This window comes from Larus michahellis, chromosome 16 (assembly GCF_964199755.1).
Source record: "Larus michahellis chromosome 16, bLarMic1.1, whole genome shotgun sequence".
Taxonomy (NCBI): Eukaryota; Metazoa; Chordata; class Aves; order Charadriiformes; family Laridae; genus Larus; species Larus michahellis.
Genome location: NC_133911.1, coordinates 6062843 through 6083784, shown reverse-complemented (window position 1 = coordinate 6083784; position 20942 = coordinate 6062843). Strand labels below are relative to the sequence as shown.

The following is a 20942-nucleotide window of genomic DNA, read 5'->3' as shown; positions in this document are numbered from 1 at the left end:
TGTAGCGTGATAAATCAGTTCAGTGGGAGGGGCTTAACAAAAGGTTATAAATAACGTGTCATATGTGGGCATTTTCTGTTTAAATTTTCATAAATGGTGTACGTCAAGTAGAAGGGAGCAAGAGTATGTTATTTCTCTTTTAGATGCAATAGCCAGGGCATTTGAAAATCTTGTCACAGCTCAGAATAATTGTGTGTGTATGAGCAAATGGATAATAACTATGAGCTATCTCCAGATTTTTAAAAAAGTGAAGAAGAGACATTAAAAAGTGAAAAATATGCCAGAAGGCAAACTCTTAAAGTCAGCTAGTACACAGTACGGACCTCGCCTAATTCAATGGACAGTCCAGTGGTATTCACTGTTTGGTTTTTTTTTTTAATTTATTTTTTAATCTGAAGCTAGCTCATGCTTATGCATCAAGCTGCAGGCAAGTGAAGAAATTATCATGGGGACAAGCTCAGCTGTGAACCTACAGCGTGTTCGGTACCCAGGGGTAACTCCGTTTGTGCATATCCTATCCCATGATAAATGCGAAGTAGTCCAAGGCAGCTCATTGCTTGGTGAAAACAGAGTAAATCTCATTTACTCTGAGATCAAAGCATGCGCATATGTGGACAGATATGACAGAGGAACTAGGGAGGTACTAATTGGAAATTTAGTACCCTCCATGGTGACTTGTTTGTACGTGCTTTTAGTAGTGAAAATCTTGTTTTAGTATGTGCTGTCAGGTAAGCTAGCAGGGAATCAATACTTCACTGTGTGCATTTTCAGCCTCAGACAAAGGAGAGAGTTGCAATCTGACCAGACTCCACAAAGATACTGTCTGTCTGCAGGTAGCCAGCAAATGGAGTTAAATTTAGAGGGAACACAACAATGCTGCCTAGTCTGGTGATCCTATGTCTGTCATTCTCAACGCGTGGCCTGTGAGGCACCTTGAGCATTGATTACAGCTACAGAAAATTAAGGTTAAACCTGGTATTGCAGGGAGAATGAAGCATAAGGATGCACAGGGTGTCATTTGTCTTATGCCGTTATGTTTGGCTCTGCTCAGAAACACTAAAGGTGTGTTTGAAAAGCAGTGAGTCCATTTATTTAAAAAAATAAAATCTGTTTTGAGGTTGATGGCATATAAGCAGTCAGATACAAACTGGGAAAAGAGTAACTGGGTTTGTGCTAAAGGGGAATCTTTTTTCCACTGAGTGAAGTGAATTCTGCTGTTGCGTTTGGTCATGGATTAATGTTGTGGTTCATAGAATGTGTTCTGATGTGCTGCTTGTTTTTGACAACCTTCATCTGATAAGTTGGCAGTTTAGATAGCAGCAAACTTGGCGACATCCCTGTGACACAGAAGTGCTGCATTTATTTATCTATCTTCGCAGTATGGGCTGAGAGTTTTGCCTTATGCCTTGGGCTTGGTGGTGGGAGATAGTGATCCAAGAGACGTTGCTCTGTGTCTTGCTCTAACCACGATGCCACATGTACCTCTCTCTGCCTGTGGCTCTGCTGACTTTCCTGCCACACTAGGTTTTGGTGAGTGGAAGAATAACACAGGTCAAATAAGGCATTTGTTCACTGTCTATTTGTTACTTGCTGTAAATAGTTTGTTCAGTGACTGACCTTGTTCTCTGAGCTCTGAAAGCCTCTCTTACTTGTGAAGTGGGCTTTGAAGATTTAACTTCAGTTACTTCTCTGAGCTCCTGTATTCACAAAACCCTTAGCGATAGCAGGCTGCAAATGCATTTTATATTCCGTGGAGACTGCTCAGTGAAAGAGGCTATTGCTTTGACCATTCAGAATGTACAGTAGCTTCATGTAAGACGTGTGCAGACAAATGACCTCTTGGTGAATTGGGAGGATGTCTTACACAGTGGACTTTTCCTGTCTTTGCTGAACCCTGATAGAACTGGCAGGGATTTGAGAGGAGGATGCCAAGGAGCAAGAGGGAGTTGCCAGTGCACTGTAGTTTTTGTAGACTAGGTCAGAAGGACAGGCAGTGTTAATGTGTTGTGCTTTTTGGTGAAACTCTAGTGTGAAGGTCTGTAAATGCCTGAGAGATGGGAAATCAGAAGGTGCTCTCTACTGTTTCAACAGGGATTTAAGAGATGTTGCATTTCTTCAGAGATTCATAAGGAGTTACAGTCAGAGTTACCACTAGGGCAGTAGATGATGATGTGCAGGTAGGTAAAAATCAGTTACCTGGAGACATACAGCAAACTGGGACTTGTCAGCATAGGGGAACTTTCAGAATGAAGATTCTGACGGAGTGTTACTGCAGATTATCGGTTGTGGTTAAAGTTGCTTTCTATTTCATAAAAATCACTGAGATTTTAAAGCAGGAACTATTCAGGAGTCAAAGGGCCCGTGTCACGTAAGCGAGACAGGAGCCAGTGGAGAACAGCACACTGCTGTTAATCAGCTTTTGTGAATAAGCCCTTTACAGAAGCCTGGGAAGGCAAGCAGAGACTCTAGAAGCTGTCAGCCTGTAACCCAGACTGTTGAGGAGCAGCTGTACCCCGTGCAAAGGGACATCAGTTTAACTACCTGCGCTGAGCCTGTGAGCCTACTTGTAACAGACGTGTCTGATCTGTGTATTCCCCTTTGCTGACTCCGGCACCTTTGGAGCTGACTGAGCTCTCACTCTTAGGCTTGTATCTCATTTTGCAGCCTTGGGAGGGAGGTACCAGATGAAAAAAAAAGACAGCATTTCAGTTTCTTAAGGCAGGAGCTTTGGAGAGAAAAGTCAGCATTTCAGTCCCTTAAGACAGGAGCTTTGGAGGGAGCTGTTTGAATCTAGATAAAAACCTTCCAGCATGTCTGCTTCCCACTTGTTAAAATTATGTAGGGCTCGTAGAAAGTCTCAAAGGAAGCAGTTGGGGAGTGAAGGAAATCTGAACAACTCAAATCCATGTCTTCACCTCCCCAGAGAATGTCTTAGTCTTAAGTGGTAGGCTGGGCTGGATAAAGGTTGCTGTCTAGCAGGGCCACAGTCCACAAGGGAATAAGTAGCTGTGCCAGAGGGGAGCGCATACTGTTTCCCTGGGCTCCAGCATTCAGCTGGGAATGAGGAATTTCTGTTCTAGCAGTACCTTGGGGACCGGGAGGACTCTTGTTTTAAACCAATTAACGTTTAGTGTAAAAAAAATAAATATTATAAGCAATCTTTATAGCTGGGGCCTTGTTGAATTTGGCTTGAAATCAGGCCAACTTCCCATTTTAAGATTGTTTGCTGGTTAGGTAAGTCTGCTGTTTAAAATGTCTTCAATTTCACTGTGCCGTGCTTGGCTGGTGCATTTTAGACTCTTTTTGACAGAGAGGAAGAAGCCAAGGATTTATGGCTGTGGAAAGCTGCCCACTCCTGGCTTATACATTCCAGAAATTGTGCCAGAGAGTTTTGGTCTCTTAGATGATGATTTTGGAGTCCATCATTTTAGACGCATTGTAGCTTCGGTCACTGTTGCATAGAAGGAGTCTTCAAACCTGGTTGATTTAACTGTGACTTCATGTATTTATTTGAACAAGAGCAGATTGTCTAGGTAGTGCTGAGTGTATTGGTCTGCTGAACCTAGCACAGGCAGCAGCTTAATTAATAGAGAAAGGGAGAGTATTTCTGTGATAATATTTTATACGTAGCTTTTAACTCTTCCAGTTGGGACAAGACTCTGTGCAGGGAGTCCCCTGCTCAGAGTGAAACCCAGAGGTCAGAACATGTCTCCACAGAAGCCTTTTTTGCTCTGAGAGCTCTGCCTCTGTCCTTGGCCTTGTGCTGCTCATCTAGTCAGGGGTAAATCAGTCCCATGGTGAGAGGGCCCTGCCAGAAGCTTAGGTGCAGGTGTACAGACAGGGAGCTGCAGCTGCGTGAAAAGCCATGGATTTACCCAGAGTCCAGAACCATGGGGAGCAAACAGCAGTCTTTGTGCTCTAAAATGTTGGCTTGCAAACAGTGCTCATCTTCGTCAGTGAACTGATGATTTTACCCACTGCTGGGAGCCAGCGGGCTGGAAAGTGCCTTATGATTGCTCTTCCGAAAAGGATAACTGAACCCTGTTCAGTGCTGGAAGGCAGCTTGTCATGGGACAGAGCGGGCTAGAAGCAGAATAACTGAGAAGAAATGACACTGGTGGCCTTTTGCTCCATTCCAGAATAAAAATGGGAATGCCTCCATACTGCAAAACTGTCTAAATAGTGTGTATGTAAAGCCAGTAGAGTGAGGTAAAGGAGTGTCCTCCCTCCCTTTAACCACTTACTCACAGGCAGGCTTGCATTTTGTCAGTCTTCATATGTTATCGCTGTGGCTTGGTATAAAATATGAAATTACTGAGTGTTATTTCTGCAAGGAGAAGGTTGCTGTGCATGTCTGTATTTATGCATTCTTCTTTTTGGATAAGCAGTTGCTTCCACTTTTATTTAACTATCAGTTTTCATGAAGGAATCTTTGTGAGGTGATCCACCTTTGCCAACATTCTTGCCCATCAAACAAGAATCATCATTCCTATTTAATGGGAGACAAACCAAAGTGCCAACCAGTGCATCAAAGATCCTGGAGGAAGCGAGGAGGAGGGTGGGGACGAAAATCCAGGAAACTTCTCTCTTGGAGCACAAGATATGGCTATGTCCAAATTACTGTACCTGGGGAACCTTCACCCAGTTCTGGGTGTCTCCACCTTTGAACAGGTACAGCCCCAAGCAGTGCTCTGCGTGGAGGTAATGTGCCAAGAAGAGCCCATCTTTGTCAGCTCCTGTATCATCGGTTGCAGGATCTAGGCAGGTGGAGAGACAGGTTAATATGTTTCCTGTTTCTGTAAGCCGTGCTCTGACAGCTGGTCAGTTCTGGCTGCAGGCCTTCGTAGCCTCTGAATGGCAGGCCATAAATCAGAGCTGGCACTTAAAAGAAGAATTGTAATGAAGGCTGAGAGATTCAAGGAGAATTGTTTTCCTGAGTCCCATCCCATTTTCACACGAGCACATACAGACACTCGCGCTGTCCCTCAGAAACATTTAACGAGGCTTCACTTCTCTGGGAAGACACACTGCCTGGTAAATGAGGTGTCATGGGCAAATACTGCCCTAGCATTAAGGGGGTTATTTCCAAATTATTTGAAAAGACTTAGCACGAGGGCAGAAACCACAAATAACAGGGAACACTTTGGAAAGTTGGACACAGCCTCATGTGCCCTCGGGAACTTCCCAGTGCAGAGTAGAGATGCAGAATGCAAGGGAACTCCGTCTCCTAGAGGGTGTACTGCAGAACAAGTGGGTCACCAAAGCCGTCAGCAAAGGGGAGTTTGTTCTGTGTGGCTTCCCAGGGCAAGGGCAGGCTGCAACCAAGTCCTGTCTAGTCTGCATGGAATTGAGTATGAGATGCCCCAGGCTGGCCACCAAGAGCAAGTTAGCGTTAAGAGGTGTGTGAAATGCTGTTTGCAAAACACTACTGGGCTATAGGCTTGCAGTGGCAATTTACAGCACAGGACGCTTGGCCCAAGGTACAGATGGCTCCCATCTTGCAGCAGATGTTTGCCTACTGCATACCTTAACTCTCCACATTTGTTGGTGAGCATGTGGTACTACATGCAAAAAGATGAGCTTTGTGTTTCCACAAGTCATGTGGAAGTGTTTGACTTTTTTCTGGCATTTGGGCTCTGCTTGCACCCATTTGTTCTTGGAATACAAATATTATTAACAAGAAGAATAACTCGAAGAATGAGGAGTCCTGCTGGGAGGTGAGCCTTGATTGCCATGCCCATTGCACAGTCCCTTCAGTCATGTGTTCTCAGGTGTGGCTGTGGAGGCTCCTTTTGCTGTGTCTGCACAAGGCTTTCATAGTATTGAAACAGTTGTTTAATTTATCGTTACCACCTGTATTGCAGGAGGCAGTACAGTCCCTCAGCTGAGGCTGGTTCAGCAGCCTGTCAGGCCGCCTTCTTAACAGGTCTGCCCCCAAAAATGCTGCTTCTCGTGCTGAAGATCTTTCAGTATGAGTAGAGAGGTGAGGTAGGAGAGTGAGAGAACATGCAAGTGACTGTCAAGGCCATTCAGCAGAACAGCTGTACTGGAAGAGGGCCATTGGTCTGTAGGCTTCCAAATCCAGTTAAACTGAAACTTTGCAACTTTGAATTCCTCACCTGTCTGAAGATTGCAGTGCATTAGGGGGGAATATTCCAGTGATAAAAGAATAAAAACCTCACAGTCTTTGGAGACTTTCTTAAATGAAAATATGTTTCGAAGCGAAAAACCATTTGGTCCATCTGTGTCCCATTACTAGGCTGGGGCCGTCATCCATTTTCATTAGACAGGGCCTAAGCATGTGGGTGGGGACAGAGGCCCAGGCAGCTGCCCTGGACACCAGGCTAAAAAGCACCATATGGAAAAGCCTAATGTACGTTAACAGGCATCAGAGACCGAAATTGAAAGAGTAATGGCCCATCCACATGCGGTAGCCTCAATGAGACAAACTCTCAGCACCAATCTGTCAGCTGCAATTTTGGGTCATTACAGTGCTGCTAAGCGGAGGCTAACAGACAAGTTAGAGTAATCTGACTTTAGCAAGAATAATTCTTCAGCCGTGCTAGCACTCTGGCTCAGTTTCCTCCTCACTAACATACATCAAACAAAATATCTTCCTTTCCTCAGAGATTCTTCCTGCCGGCCCTCAGGGGATCCCAGCCAAACATTTAAATTACATGCAATGATCTTTTAATTTGCTGGCTGCTTGGTGGCTCTTTATTGCTCTTGCCATTTCAGATAAACACATGCTGTAGCAAGATCTAAATAAAGCAAACTGTTTCCATTTTGCCCACCCTGCAGAGGTGTTTCTGAAGTATTTTAATTTTGACCTCCCAGAGTTTCTTCCTTTAGTTTTAATTGTTAGCTAAGGAGGCTCAGAGTTTGACTCTGTGCTGTGAGTGCCTTGGCATTCAGGTTGTAATCCGGGTATGATCCTATATCCTTGTACCAAGTTAACTCTGTAAATAACCAAATGATTTTGTTTGCCTTTGCAGTAAAGCTGAGCATTGCTGGAGCACAGTAAGCTCTTCGAACTGTGTGGTGGCTAGCAGAAGTCACTGGCAGATAATATGGCTGTGACAATTTAGGATATGCTTTCACAGACTCTGTGCCTAATTTTAAATTAGAGAGCTATAGCATCTGCCAAGTCTCCCTTTGCTTGCCAGCAGGCCCATTGCCTCCAGGGTATGTCAAGAATTTCTGGTGGGCTTTTTTTTGCATACAGCTTTGAGACTCAACAAGTGATGGGCCTGCTGTTAGTAGGTAAAAACAAGTGGCAATGTGTCCAGCAGACGTGAAAAAGTCACATACATAATCACGTATGCTCAGCAGTCTGGTAACCTCTTAATCCAAGGAGTATTTGAGTACCAACACCTGAGCATTTGTTTTTGTACAGCCAGGTTATAGCTCTGCCTATTTCTGAAATGCAGATTTTTCTGAGACAGAATACAGTGCTGTGTTGGCACAAGCTCACTCCTTTGTAGTGTTTCTGTTTAATTGTGTTTTGTTGAAAACTGTATTTAAATGCTGTTGTTTTCTTTTTGCAGATTCCCTCTATTGTTCAAGCTTTAGTCATGATTCCTGCAAAAACTTCAGTGTTGTGGTTTTCACTAACCGTGTTGAAAAGTGAGGAGCAGGAAGCCCGGGTAAGCGTCCCACTCATTTAAAAGACAAAGGTGAATTTCTCTATGAAACAATAGCAATCTCACCTCAAATCCTACTGTTTGACATCACCCAAAACAAAAGCACACAGCAGTAAAGGATGTTTTGCTGGTTATCATTTTGTGAAGATTTCTGCAAGAGAAGCAAAAACGAGCAAAGAAGCTGAGGAGTAAAGTGTCCATGCAGCACAGAACTCCTGCCCTGCATTTTGGTGGGCTTGTTTTTTGTTGTTTTTTTGTTTTTTTTTTTCCTTGGGGCAAGAAACAAGAGCTTTAGGGTGGAATTCTGGCAAAAGTGAGCTTAGATCTAGACTGAAAGACACCGTGCAGTTTGAACACTTACAGTTCTTTTGGGCAGAAGCAGATTTGACATTCTGCCTTAAAAATAAGATAGATAAGGCCAGTCTTTGTAGAAGGCAATGCATGTAGAAGGTACCTTGCTTATCCCTAATTTTTCCTCCAAATAGAGGAGAACAATCAAGGATCTGAGACTTCTTTGAAGGGAGATGGATTTGAAATAGTTGGGAAAGGCATATTATTCCATTGAGGTGGTAAGAAAAAGTTTAGCACAGCTGGTTGCTTGGTAGGTTTGTGTTTTTTTCCTGGAGTGCTACAGGCGTTTTAATATACGGGTTCTGATTGATGTGACTCTTGGCTCTGACATGGCCTTCAATCTATTTTCTCCAAGGCAGGAATGAGGTTGTGTGTATTCAGTGCGGGATTTAGCCAGAGGGAAGATTTGTCCATTTTAATGTATCATACTAACTCTTTCATGTCTGAGCAGTAGCTCTGTGGGAGTGCTTTGGGCTGGCTTTACTATTTATCTAGATTAGTGGGGTAATAGCCTCTTTGATAGAAAAAATTGAGGTTATGGACAATTGCAGAGGAAGAGAAATGGTGAAAAATGTTTTTGAGTTGAACGGGAGAGTAGAAAATGCATTTGGATGTATATATGGACAAGGAGCCTGTTGCAAGTGGGTTTAATGAATTTGCCAGTCCTAATGCTGTTGAAACCTATTCTTCAGCACGTTTCTCAGCTTCTCCCTCTTCCTGAGGTGGGAGGGAGCTTCAGGAATTTACTGTCTCCTCCAGTCTCAGCAACTTGTACATTTGGGAGGTGAACGCAGTTTTTCACAGTGTTAATTATTGCATGTAGAGGAAGAACAGTCATGAAAGAAGAAGGAAGAAATGAAAGGGAGATGAAAATAGATACAAGAAGCCAAGCTTTGACTTCCAAAGGCAGACCTTGTGCTTTCCACTGAGAGCAACTTGTCTGCTGTGGTTTTGGTGTGGAAGATGAAGTCTGGGTTCCCCTTCTTTGAAAAACAAGGGCTTCATCCGAAGGTAGTGGTGGTCGCTGTACTCTGCAGAGTCTGGTTCTGCAGATAGGAAAGGGTTTAAGCTTTATTTAAGAAAGGATATGACATTGGAGGATTATATGGAAACTCCAGCAGGAGATGGATATGCTTCTTCTGCCAAGCTTGCTTTTCAGTTCTCCCTTGAGGAAGAATGATTTTTGAGAGAGGATACTGCTCAAGTGGGTTCTCTTGTTGCAGACTTTGTGCTGGAGAGAATGGCACATGCTAATAGTCTTTTCTAAGCTGGCAAGTGATTTTCCAGGCCTTCCAGGCATCGTGTCAGGTGTGTAACCCCAAACTACTCTCTCTAAATGAGATTGGCATTCCTGGGTGCTGTTCTGGTAGCTGAGAAGTCCCCTAATTACTTCACAAGGCCAAGCTGCTTGCTGAATGAGGCTATGATAGATTTTGGGGAGGCTTTTGATTAGCCTCACTCTATTCACAATAGGGAGTTCCTGATGGGCTCATCCTTGGTTGGTCTTTGTGTCCTCTAGTACAGAGATCTGTCATGTTTTTGTTGCTTTTCTTTGTTGTTGTCCCCAGTCTGCCTTCCCTGTTTTGGGACTTCATGTTGGACAAGGGATACATGTTAGACGTGTGTTATTCACTTGTCCCCTTTGTTCCTCTTAGCTGCTTGGAAGCTGGCTTACCCAAGGAAAGTGTGTTGGCTGTGCCTGTAACGTGTATAGCGTCTCTGCTTGGAGCGATGACAGCACTGTATTTCATCACTTTGGCTCTAGCTGTATCTGAATTGTAACCAAACTCTCTTCCCAGCACAAACAGCTGCTCCAGTGAAGTCACGGACTTGGAGCCAGCCCAGCAGACATGCTGCAGCTACCAAGGATGTGGGCGGGAGCGAGGCGGTAGCTTTGTCAGCTAGTTCAATTTTTGAGAGCTGGGCTAATGGGTCTGGGGAGACAGGCAAAGGGAAAAGAGATTCTGACCTACGCAATTCTTACGCTGTCTTCCCTGTGGCGGAGTGGGAGTTTTTTCCAGGAGAAGGCAGAGTAATATGACCAGCATCTCTTACTTATGTGCTGTCATATTCTCTGCCCAAGGGGATGAACGTGTGCAGTGCGGGGGTTTGCCCTGGAATTTATATAGTCATGTGCGTAAATACATACACATGTATCCATGCAGTGGTTGAAATGAACTGGTGCACGTGAAAATTACATGTTGTTGGATTCTGCAGCTATGTAGTTGAACAGAAATTATACAGGTATTTGTACATTGTCATTTTGATTGCGTACATTTACATAATGTATAAATTGTGCGTACGAGGTCTCTACTATGTGCATGTGTGCATGTGCACACACACAAACACATATGTTCAGAGATGTGTTTTGCAACCTGAGCTTTGTGGTTTCACAGCCTGAGACCAGCACCACACAGATCATGGTTTCCCTTGTTTTTGAGAGCTCTGTTCATGCCAGAGGAGCAAAGCTGTCGGCCAGTATCTTTACCTCAGGGTTTTTGTTGGTCTTCCTAGCCAATTTGAGCTTGTAGCCGAGTGCTTTCAGACGAGTGCAATACTGTAGAATTGCATTGACTGTCCTTTGGAAGTCAGTTGTTGCAGAATAGAGAGGACAAGTCCAGTGATTTTTTCACTGATGGAGAAGTGCACCTTAGCACTCTGTGGCAGCTGGAGTCCATCTTTGCAAACAGCATATAAAACCATCAGGTAGCAGTAGAGAGTGTGGGAAGGAGGAAAACATGCCCTAACTGGAGGGAGAAAGTATCTTGCCCCATTGCATGAGCTTTCTCTGTTATTTTTGCCCTAGCAAGATTATTTTTTTCATGTTTCACGGCATCCAGGCTCTTCCCTCTGCCCCACTCTATGCTCTGTTTGCTCCGTCTGTGTGCTTGTCTTTTGATGTCAGTCACGCTATTTGATTTGTAATGAGGAAACAGAATGCCTTTTCCTCTGCTGCGTCCTCCCCCCAGTTCTCTGAACCCCTCAATGCAGGAGGATTGGCTTTAGCCATGGAACAGCAAGCATCAAGGCAATCTCTTGGGGCTCTGCAGAGGCAGCTGGCATTTGAGAAATAGGGGGCAGTGGGGAGCAATGTCTTTGGGGATCATGGCAAGCAGCTATTACGCTCATTTGCTCTCCTGGTTTGTGACGCAAGGAGAGCCACTGCTATGGCACGTGACTGTACTGTCTCATCTTAGAAGCTGGGAAGGCTGGTGCATGCTTTTCCTCCATTCGTTAACCAGGCTCTTGCTTTGGCACTGAACCTGTGTTTCGGATGTGGAGGCACATTCAGATGCTCACCATCCTGTTTGTTACACCTGAAACATCTGGTCCCGACTGTCATTGCAGTGTTTTTCGTGGAATTGCAGTCAGAACGCTGGAGCTGCCTTTCAAAGGCCCAGAGGTGGTTTTCTCCCCCAACACAAGCTGATTTTCTGAGGCAGTGTGTGGTTTTGCATGGTCCGTTTGGGAATAGAGCTGACTTTTTTGATTAAGTGGAAGTGGGGCTGTATTGACTTTATTTTTACATGATCTCAGAGTTTGTCGTAGCTGAAGTTCTTTCTGTAGGAACATAGATTTGGCAGAATTTACCTCAGGTAACATTCTTCCTTTTTCAAAATGGGGTCAGAGGGAAATGTGAACTGAAGAGCTAACCTGGGACTTAGCCTGGATCTCACACAGCTTTGATGAAGGCCCTATCTGCAAAGCTGCTTTCCAGCCTTCTCATCTTTTCAGTTGGTTGCTGCTGCTGTCTGGTTTTGCAGGGAAAGTGGAGATCAGATCTCTGGATCTTAGTGGTACCAGCCTGAGGGGCACTGTGTTGGCTGAGCAGCTCTACGCTTGCTGATTTATTTATGTGTCTGGCTTAGCTGTCTGCACTTAAATGTTGCCACAAGAGGGATTTGAAACCTTTCCTTGACAGACCTCAGTGTCAAGTAGTAAAAGTATATTTTGAGAGAGTCTACAGGGTCTGAGGGAGATTATGGGCTCATAGGAGGTCTCTCTAATGTCTCTGTGTCATTCCGTATTCCATTTTACAGAAGGTTGTCTTTTTTTATTCAAGGGGAAGTCCTTTCTCTGAACCTTGGCTTTCATACGTGTTGGTGGTTCTGTTGAAAATGACAGCTTGCCTTTGCGCTACCTCAGCTCTCAAGCATGGAAGGAGACAGGGGCACAAGACGACAGCTAGGTAGTCTTCTCAAGAGGCATCTGTCATTTCAGATAACACCCGGGCTTCCTAAAGTGAAGCAGTAACTCAGCAAGTTACAGACAGATGGAAAGTGCAGTGGCATGATTGAAGTCCACTCAGCCTTCAGGCTGGCTTAGTCCTGCACAGGCAAAAAGGGAAATTGTGGGCAAGAGGAGCATCTGTGGGGCCTGAGGTTAGCTATAATACTGCTGCACCTGGCTAGCTGATGCCCATTGGCCTTTTGGAGATGGAAGGTTTCTGGGCAAAGAAACAGAGATGGTTTTGGTACTGTTTACATCAGGTGCTAAGGACTAAAATCACAGCAGTCCTACCTCTCCACAGACCATGCCAGTGCAAAGCCAATATGCGCACCAAGCATTCAGTTTCTCAGTCTCCAGGATTACAATTTATTAAGTCAGCTTTCTCACTTCAATGTTGCATGGCAACCATCAGCTTTAGGGGCCTCATCAAATTCTGAGGCTGTGAGAAACTTCTCAGACCTAAGATCAGAATTGACTATCCATGCCTCTGCTACTGAACTGAGCTGGAAGCCTAATGTGGGACATTTCTGGAATTATTTATGTCTGTGGGATTCGGGCACCAGCTCAGTTAGGCACAGAGCGATTTTTTTTGCAAAATTTTCTGTCTGTTTTCTCATTTCCAGTGAGTATAAAGTCCACATCTTGCATGTGTTGATAGGATCATTTTAGCAGCTAGTGGGGCTTAGGAAAAGCTAGTCCCCTCTGGGTTCTTGTCCGTTAACCATGCTTGTAGGTAGTGCTGCTACACAATTAATTCTTACTGCTGCTGGTTTCTCCTTCAGTTTTATTAAATGGTGTCTTCTGTTTGCAGTCTGCCAAATGGTTTGTTGGCTTCAGTTTTGTTCATGCAATAGCTCCTGCTTTCCCGCCAGCACCAGCATCACTGCCTGGGGTAATGATTTTTTGGCTGCTCAAAAATGAGTGTGAAAAGGTGTCCATTTAATTAGAGGATATCTCAGTATAAATTTCCCGCATGTGCAGTGTGGCAGTCAGTTCCCTGCTGCAGATCAGTTTTCCTCCTCTCTATCTGCTTTTGTGGCACCTAGATTCTGCATTAACATATCTGGCTTTTCACCCTCTATAAACTTAGGCCTATCTCCGTATGTGCTGGAATAGGAGTTTTGTGAGAAACCTCAATGGGGACTTGGAAAGGAGCAGTCTGCAAGCAGTGGAATTAATAAAGCTTTATGTCCTATAGTGTTGGCTCTCCCAGTTGAATTCCCTGGGGTCTTATAGTAGTATGAAATCCCTGTGTGGATTCATAAATGTTTAAAAGAAATTTGAGCTCATCTTTGAGTTTTTTTCCTCAGAGAATCCCCAGTAATAGGAATTAATTTTTTTTATCCATCCACCTATTTCCATCACACCGATATCCTTGGAACTTCTCTTCTGCCAAATTCGGTAGAAGCTGGTCATTGGGCTTTTAAAGTTAGTAAGTTAGCTTGCACAGGTAGATGTGAGCACAGAGGAATTTTGTCTTGCTTCTGTAGCAAGGCAGCTTCAAAAGATGTAATTTATTAAATATGCCTTTTACCTTATTGGTTCCAGGGTGGATGGCATAAAAAGCAATTGATGCGTATAAACAAGGCATGGAGCAGGTTTCAGTCAACACAAGCTTGCACTGGATTAAAATGTGCAGCTGAGAACTGGAAGACTTTGGCACCTCTTAAACTTGTGCCTGTGTGGTGTCCCCTGAGTATTCCTGTCCCATTACAGAACCACCTAACCAGACTCACCCACTATTCTGAAATCCTGTGATGTGCCCCATTATTTTGTTTCCAGCACCTTCCTGCTCTGACAACAGAAGAAACTGTACTTTCAGTAACATGCTGTTCGCAGTAGTAGTAATTGTACATCAGCTGGTTAGAGGAGCGTTGCCCAGCTCCCCTTGCTCCCCCATGCAGGCACTGTCTGGAGTCACTCTGTACGTCCTCCCACTGCCTGCCTTCCCACAGAGCTGCGATACTACAGCTCCCTCCAAGAGCCTGCAGCATTCCTAATCCATCTGCTCCATCTCTGCCTCTCCCTGTCATTTACTGAGGCCTCATGCACTGTTTTTTAGCGATTGCTGTTCCCAGAACTCAGCAGGCTGAAGGGGGTGGAAGGGAGATAAACATCAGAGTTCAACATCCAGACAAACACAGCAGAGCACACACAATAAATACATCCGCCCCCAAATGCAAATACATCAGAAGAGATTCCTTCCCCAGGGCTCAGAGCAGAGCAGGCTCAGACAGGAGCGCAGCACAATGAGGTGAGTGCAGTCGCAGGGACCTCCCCAGCTCCTCTGGCCACTTGGCATTGTGCGGGCCTTAGAAGGCACAAGTGTGATTCTCATCTTGTTCAGCTGTTACTACAGTATGACTCCACTGATACCTCCTGATTTCTTTCATTGTCAAGTGAGAAGGGTGTTGGGCATGACTGTTTCAGGTAGTGCTGAGATACCTCATTTGGTATTGAGACTGGCACCTCGGACGTGTGGCTGTTGGGGTGTGATTTGAGTTGATGCTCACTCTCTGTTAATTTTTGTTCCTTTGACACAGGCTGTTTGTCTTGATGGCTATGCTTTACAGTGGAGTAAGCAGCAGCATTGTGCTGCAGAAAATGTATGGGAGGATCACGTCCCCCAACTTCCCAAATGTCTACCCAAATCACAAGGAGAGAATCTGGAATATTACTGTCCCCAAGGGATATTCTGTCCGCATCTACTTCACCCATTTCAACCTGGAGTTGTCTTACCTGTGTGAATACGATTATGTGAAGGTATGTGTAGGGCAGGGCGACGTGTAGCAGTGTATATGTGATCCTGGACACATGCAAGACCAACATAACTGTTGTAAGTACTTGGTACTAGTCTGCTAGTAAAATTCAGGCTCAGATGATTTCTAAACGACGTGTTTATCGAGGCCCACAGGACCAGGAAGTAGAACTGATTGTCGTATTGGAACATCTGAAACTTGAGTTGTTTGTGCTCAGAAAATTCTGATGTTCCTCTCTTGTGAAGCAAAAGGTTTGAAATTTTGCCCAAAACAATTTTGGAGCTTCATTTTGGTAAAGTCAACAGTGTGTGTTTTAAATTAACAAGTAATGTTTTACACAGAGTATAATGGGAGACTGTAAAAGTGTAAGTGATAGTCTAAACAAGGTACTGTCAGCTTGTCTAAATGTGCACTTGCAACACTTGCTATCGTGTGTCTGCTAACTAATGTGAGAAACGACCTCAGGAAAAGAAGCAGGGATACTGTCTTCGGGAAGTGTTTGGGTGATCAGAGGTGTCCCTGAGAGGTTTGTACTCCATGTGCTAGCATGTGCTCTAGTCTAGGCTGGTTTGAGGCCATGCTACCTCTGCACTTGTTTTGTTGTTTGCACAGGCCTGATACACACACATTAAAGAGGGAGCTGTGTTCACAGGGAGTATGCAAAACCAATGCATCAGCAGTACTTTTGAATCAGATGGAAATAAATCAGGCAGCCTTGTTCCCTTTTAGGAAGATCTCATTTCCATGGCTTTGTATGGCAAGTTGCTCCCATTCCCCAGATCCATGGTGTTCTTCATGTAATTTCCTTTGGGCAGGACAGAATACTTATTTCTGGTAGGTCCAGAAATACGACCATGTGTACGCGACCATGTGCAACATGAACCCCATGTATCAGAATATTTCTCTTGTATTAAAAACACAAGATAAATGAAGAGCTGGAACTGTAATAAGTGAATCATGGAGCAAGTGAGTCACTAGTTTAAAGGGACCTTTTACTATATATTTGAAGTTGTCAGTGTATGAAACCTTTTTACTCCAATTGTCTCTGGCTTTACGAAGATCTTATTGTCACTAAGAGTGCCAAATTAACAAGAGCATTATAAACAAAGCATGGCGCTCATAGCCCAAGCTGGCATCACAGCTTTATGTGGGCCTCTGAAAGGGAAAAGGGAGACAAGATTATAGGCTTAAGTCACAGAGAATAGGGGAAGTCTTCTCTTATCTGGACTGACCTCCAGAAGCGCCTTTTGAGAGCATCCAAGCCTCCTTTCTCACACCATCAAATACATGCTTTCCAAGCCATGGCAGCAGGTTGGGAAGAGTAAAGCTCTGTGCTCATCTGGTGGATTTGTCTGCCCGTTTTGCAGCTGAGCTCTGGTGGGAGGACCTTGGCTACACTGTGTGGAAAGGATAGTACAGACACCGAGGAGGCTCCGGACAACAAGACATACGTCTCCGCTGACAACAACCTCGTGGTAATGTTTCGGTCTGACTACTCCAATGAGAAACCATTCACGGGCTTTGAGGCCTTTTACGCTGCCGAAGGTAAGAGACCAGCCCCTCTCATAGATGAGAGAGACACAGCTATGGTGGGGCTGGTGCATCCCTGTGCTCTCATAGACTGTGGCTGCTGGTGGGAGGTGGGAGAAGGCAGTCTCATTGGACAGAAACAGATGCAAAACAGCACAGCAACTAAAGGCAAACAAGCCATCCTCACAAAACAGAGTGGCGCAGACCAAGATGAAGTGTTGTTGAAGGGTTTTGGTTGCCTAATTGTGTGCTTCACCCATTAGATATTGATGAGTGCAAACAGCTGTTTGATGGTGAACCCCTCTGCAATCACCACTGTCACAACTACGTGGGGGGCTACTATTGCAGCTGTCGGGTTGGCTACACGCTGCATGAAAACAAGAGGACATGCACAGGTGAGCTCTTGCTAGATTGGGAGATGATTCCCTACCTACAACATCCAGTTAAATCCAGTCCCGATGCTATCATCAAGAATAAAGATGTGTTTTGTTGTTGTTTTCAGTATTGTCTGCGTGCCTGTGCAGTGGGAAGAAGGTACAGGGGGTTAGTCAGGGCTGTGGGCAGAGGCCCTGGTTTGCAGAGTGGCTGTGGACTAATTGCTGCCATTAAGGACAGCAATATTGTGTTGCAGTAAAATGGTGAACTGGCAGTTGTTTTTCGTTACCCCTTAGGCGGCAGCATCCACCTGCATTCAGCTTTAGACAGATTGAATGGAGAATCAGGAAACTTGTCTTCCACTGCCCACTGCAGACACTTGCAGTTTTCATGGCTGCCAGTGCAGCCAGCCTTGCGAAACTGAGTATAACTTGCTCCCTGGTACTGAGATACTGCATATTGTGGACCCGAGTTAGTAGGTGTGTTGGAAAAACTAACAATTGAGTTGTGAAGTCTAATGGAGAAATAGTTTCCTTACCCCCCCGGAAGTACACAGGCAGCATGGTCCACATATCACTGACACCAGATACAACAATCCACTCGTTAAATGGGAGACGGCCAGACACAGATCTCTTGTTCAGAAGGACATACAGCGTGAGGTTTAGCTAGATGACTTCTGCCTGGCTCTGCTTCTCAGTTCACAACTAGGGAAAGCTTATGTTTCATCAGGCAGTGAAGTGCCGTCTCTATCAGCACAGTGATAAGCACCTCAGGATTCACTTCGCAGTGAAACGTGTGCCTACACGTGGTGTCAGATTCATCCTTTGTGGGTGCAGCTTTGCCCACCTGGAGCTGAATCCTGCTGGAAAGAACCAGCACACGTACCGCTCATTAAGTGTTGTCATAGGTAGGAAGATATAGTTTCTCTGAGCTCCCTAGTGCTGAAATGCGGAACTGGATCTAACCTCCAGGGCTTAAGGCCACCTTGGCATTTAGGTTCCCAACTCCAGCCTGTTACAAATGCTCTCCATCCATGGCTGCCTGGGTCTGATTCAAGATCCAAACTCCTCATATCTCCAGTGTAGTAAAACAGACCTAGTCATGCAACCTCCCCTTCCTAAAGTGATGGCTTTTAGCACAAGTATATGGATCTACTTAAGCTATAAAGCCTGTGCCTCGTCTTAATGCAAAGGTGCAAAATGAATAGCTGTGAACTAGCAGACTAGCAGCTTTGGATTGACCATTCATGTGTGCACACTTATGGCCCCCTCCTTGAACATACTGCTAACGGAGCTTAGCAGCAGTATCGAAGGGCTGGGCTACCCGGATGGCTGGAGATAACATGTGTTGGGAATTATTATGGTGCAGCCGATGTGTTGGAACCTGGTCATGTTTCAGAGGCCTTAAGATGCAAATGCTGAAGCTGCTGCAGCCACTGGGCTGGGCTGCAAAGCAAAGGTCTCTGCGGATCACCTTCATGAGATGAGAGCAAAAGCTGCCCCTTTGATTTTTGGGCTCCTCTCTGAGCAAGCTGATATTGACAGGCTCTTTTTTTTTCTCCTTTATTTTCCAGCGTGAGATAATTAAGCTTCTCCTCGCTTAGGCAGAGATGGAGACAGATGTGCTGGGAAGAGCTGGTTTGCCCTCCCTCCTGACCTGCCTGTTGCAGTCTGCCCAAGGGCTGCAGGCGTCTCTTGCTCTGTGACTTGTATTCCTTGCCTTTCAGACCTGCCTCCTGCAGACAATAAAGAGGCTGTTCCTTGTTGAAAGCTGATGGCAGCCTCTGGGGCATTTATTTTCATGCATTTCCATGTGTCACTAGGGAAAAAAAGAAGTTAGCTAAGGCAGGAGCTGATAAGAAAGAAGCCATTGTGAAAGGCCCGTGAGCATGAGCATCGCAGCTACCTGAAGATTCTTCAGCCTCTTGTCCGGCTCTTGTTGCTTGAACTTCCGTAGTTCTTGCAACTCTGCAAGAGTTCTGCAGCTCTGCAACAAGACCAGAACCACATATTTGTTCCCTAACATTCCTTTTAGATCTGCTGTTGTCTGCACTCAGACTTGTAGGTTGAAACTATTTATTTTCAGAGCCTATTCACTCTTTGGAAAGGTTTGAATATTCTTTTTCTTGTTCCAAATTTTGTGACTCTGGCCATATCTCCAATTGGGAACGTAGCCTTATGGCTGAAATGTGCTCTTGTGAGCAAAGCCTCAGAGTTCCAGGAGTTTGGTAAAGTAATGTGAATGTCACCAGGGCAGCTTGCATGTCGCGCTTTCATACAAGGAAAGGTAACAGTGCCCTCCCCACATAGATGCAATACAAGGAATGCTGTTCTTCAGCGCAGTTGCTTGTGGCGTTGAGTGATACAGTCAGTCCCTCACAGTGCCTCTCACTGCTCGGCATTAATTTCCATTTGTTGTCCTTTTAGACTGTATCCTCTTTGGGCAGGGACCATCTTCTTAAAACTTGTTGGAGAAATGCCATGCTCTGTACTCGTCAGTGACTAGAGCTCCCCAACTCTGTGGAGGAAACATGATTATTGCAAGAGGTTAACAAATCAGAGCTGAACAGCTGTAAGTGAACTGCTAAAGATTAAAAAGCTCGAGGGATTAAGGAGCATTAGTCGGGCAGCATTTCCTTATTTCTGCAATTTAGCAGGAGTTGCTTTTAATTGTAATTTATAAGGCTCAGTTTCTCCAGTGCCATCTCTACTCTAGTGCCTGGAGTAAATGGGGGAGGAGCCCTTTTCCAAGTGAGCATGGGAGGGGGTGGAGAGTCTTTTAGATGAGACACTTGACTCACTTCGGGTCACTGCATTTGCAGACTTCTGTGTTACCTTGGGCCAGTCACTTGATATCAGCTTTGAACATCCGTCTGCAAAATGAGAAGTAACGTCACTGCCTTGACTTACTGGGAAGATGCTTAGTAAGTGTCGCAGAAGGTAAATGCGGCAGAGAACTGATCTGAGGGTAGAGTGGCTGTGCAAGCAGTAACCAAGGCTTACTTCTGCCGTATTTAATCTTGTTCAGAAGCTGTTTCATGGTCACAGTGAATTGTGATCAAAGCAGCTTGAAATTTTGCCATGGCTGGGTGATACAATTTATGACCCACCTTTCATTGGAGACCTAATGAGCCAATGACAATGGACTTGAAAGTTTTGAGGGGGTCATTTTTCAGAGTTCAAGCCTCTGGCAAACAGCTCACTGTGATTCTAATAAAAATATGGCCTAAGCATAATTGAGCACTCTCTGGACAGCTCTAAAGCTTGTACTGAGAAGTCAAGGGACAGTATTTCTGCTGGCAGGTGTTAAAAAATTGTTTGATCCTTTTTTGTGCTGGCTAGTTTATGATTTTCTTGCTTGCAAACTTATGGGAAAAAATACTGCCCTGACAAAGGGAACTCCCAGCGGCCACATCCAGGAGATATTAGGAGAAAAGTAAGGTCCAGTCTAAGCCTTTTGATCCTCAAGCTGCAAATTCCCTTGGACTAGCAGAGAGTATCTTCTGTTGGGTCAGCTAGTTTGGGCTACTCGTGTGAGCACAAGTCAAGAGAGTTTATTGGTGATGACTCACGTTTTTCCAAACTGTTATTACGAAAATCTCACATCAAAATTAGGAAACGGGGTTTAAAGGAGACAGATGTGATGAAGCATGTAGAACTATTAGTCTCTATCTTTCTCCTCCTTTAGTCCTTCAAAACAAGGTGAAGGCCAGTTTTCTGAATTAGTGGGGTATTAATGGGGCACTGTTCTTACTTACACTGTAACAGCGTATGGGGATCCCAGCTCTGTGCAGAGGCGTGGTGGTGTTTTTTGCCACATGAACACAGAGCCATCACTGCCCTGAAGAGTCTCTCAACCGGCACCTGGGCAGCTCAGAGCAATTCTGCAACACGCATGCTAGAGTGGATTGGGCTAAGGATCCCTCATGTCCAGTCTCCTGCATTTGATACTGGCCAGCGTCTTACGCTTCAGTGGAAGATACAGTTCAGTAAGTGATTTTTAAAGTACACTCCCATAGAGAAGCGTAATCCCGTGCGATAGATCCTCTGTTGTC

At 44.9% G+C, this 20942-nt stretch overlaps 1 protein-coding gene across 1 annotated transcript; it reads left to right on the top strand.

Annotated features, from left to right (window-relative positions):
• Nucleotides 1–14348: 14348 nt before the first annotated feature.
• Nucleotides 14349–19563, top strand: MASP2 (MBL associated serine protease 2). The gene is made up of 5 exons (XM_074560825.1): nucleotides 14349–14478; nucleotides 14768–14987; nucleotides 16351–16528; nucleotides 16777–16908; nucleotides 18462–19563. The coding sequence occupies exons 1-5, from the start codon at nucleotides 14402–14404 to the stop codon at nucleotides 18464–18466; spliced, it is 612 nt and encodes a 203-aa protein (XP_074416926.1). The 5' UTR covers nucleotides 14349–14401; the 3' UTR covers nucleotides 18467–19563.
• The last annotated feature ends 1379 nt before the right edge of the window (nucleotides 19564–20942 follow it).

What these genes read in the sequence shown, in the direction of transcription:
- MASP2 (XM_074560825.1), top strand. Translation starts at nt 14,402, where the DNA reads ATGCAAATACATCAGAAGAGATTCCTTCCCCAGGGCTCAGAGCAGAGC. An exon ending in GTGAATACGATTATGTGAAG is followed by an intron (nt 14,988 to 16,350) that starts GTATGTGTAGGG and finishes CCCGTTTTGCAG; the next exon opens with CTGAGCTCTGGTGGGAGGAC. An exon ending in GGCCTTTTACGCTGCCGAAG is followed by an intron (nt 16,529 to 16,776) that starts GTAAGAGACCAG and finishes TTCACCCATTAG; the next exon opens with ATATTGATGAGTGCAAACAG.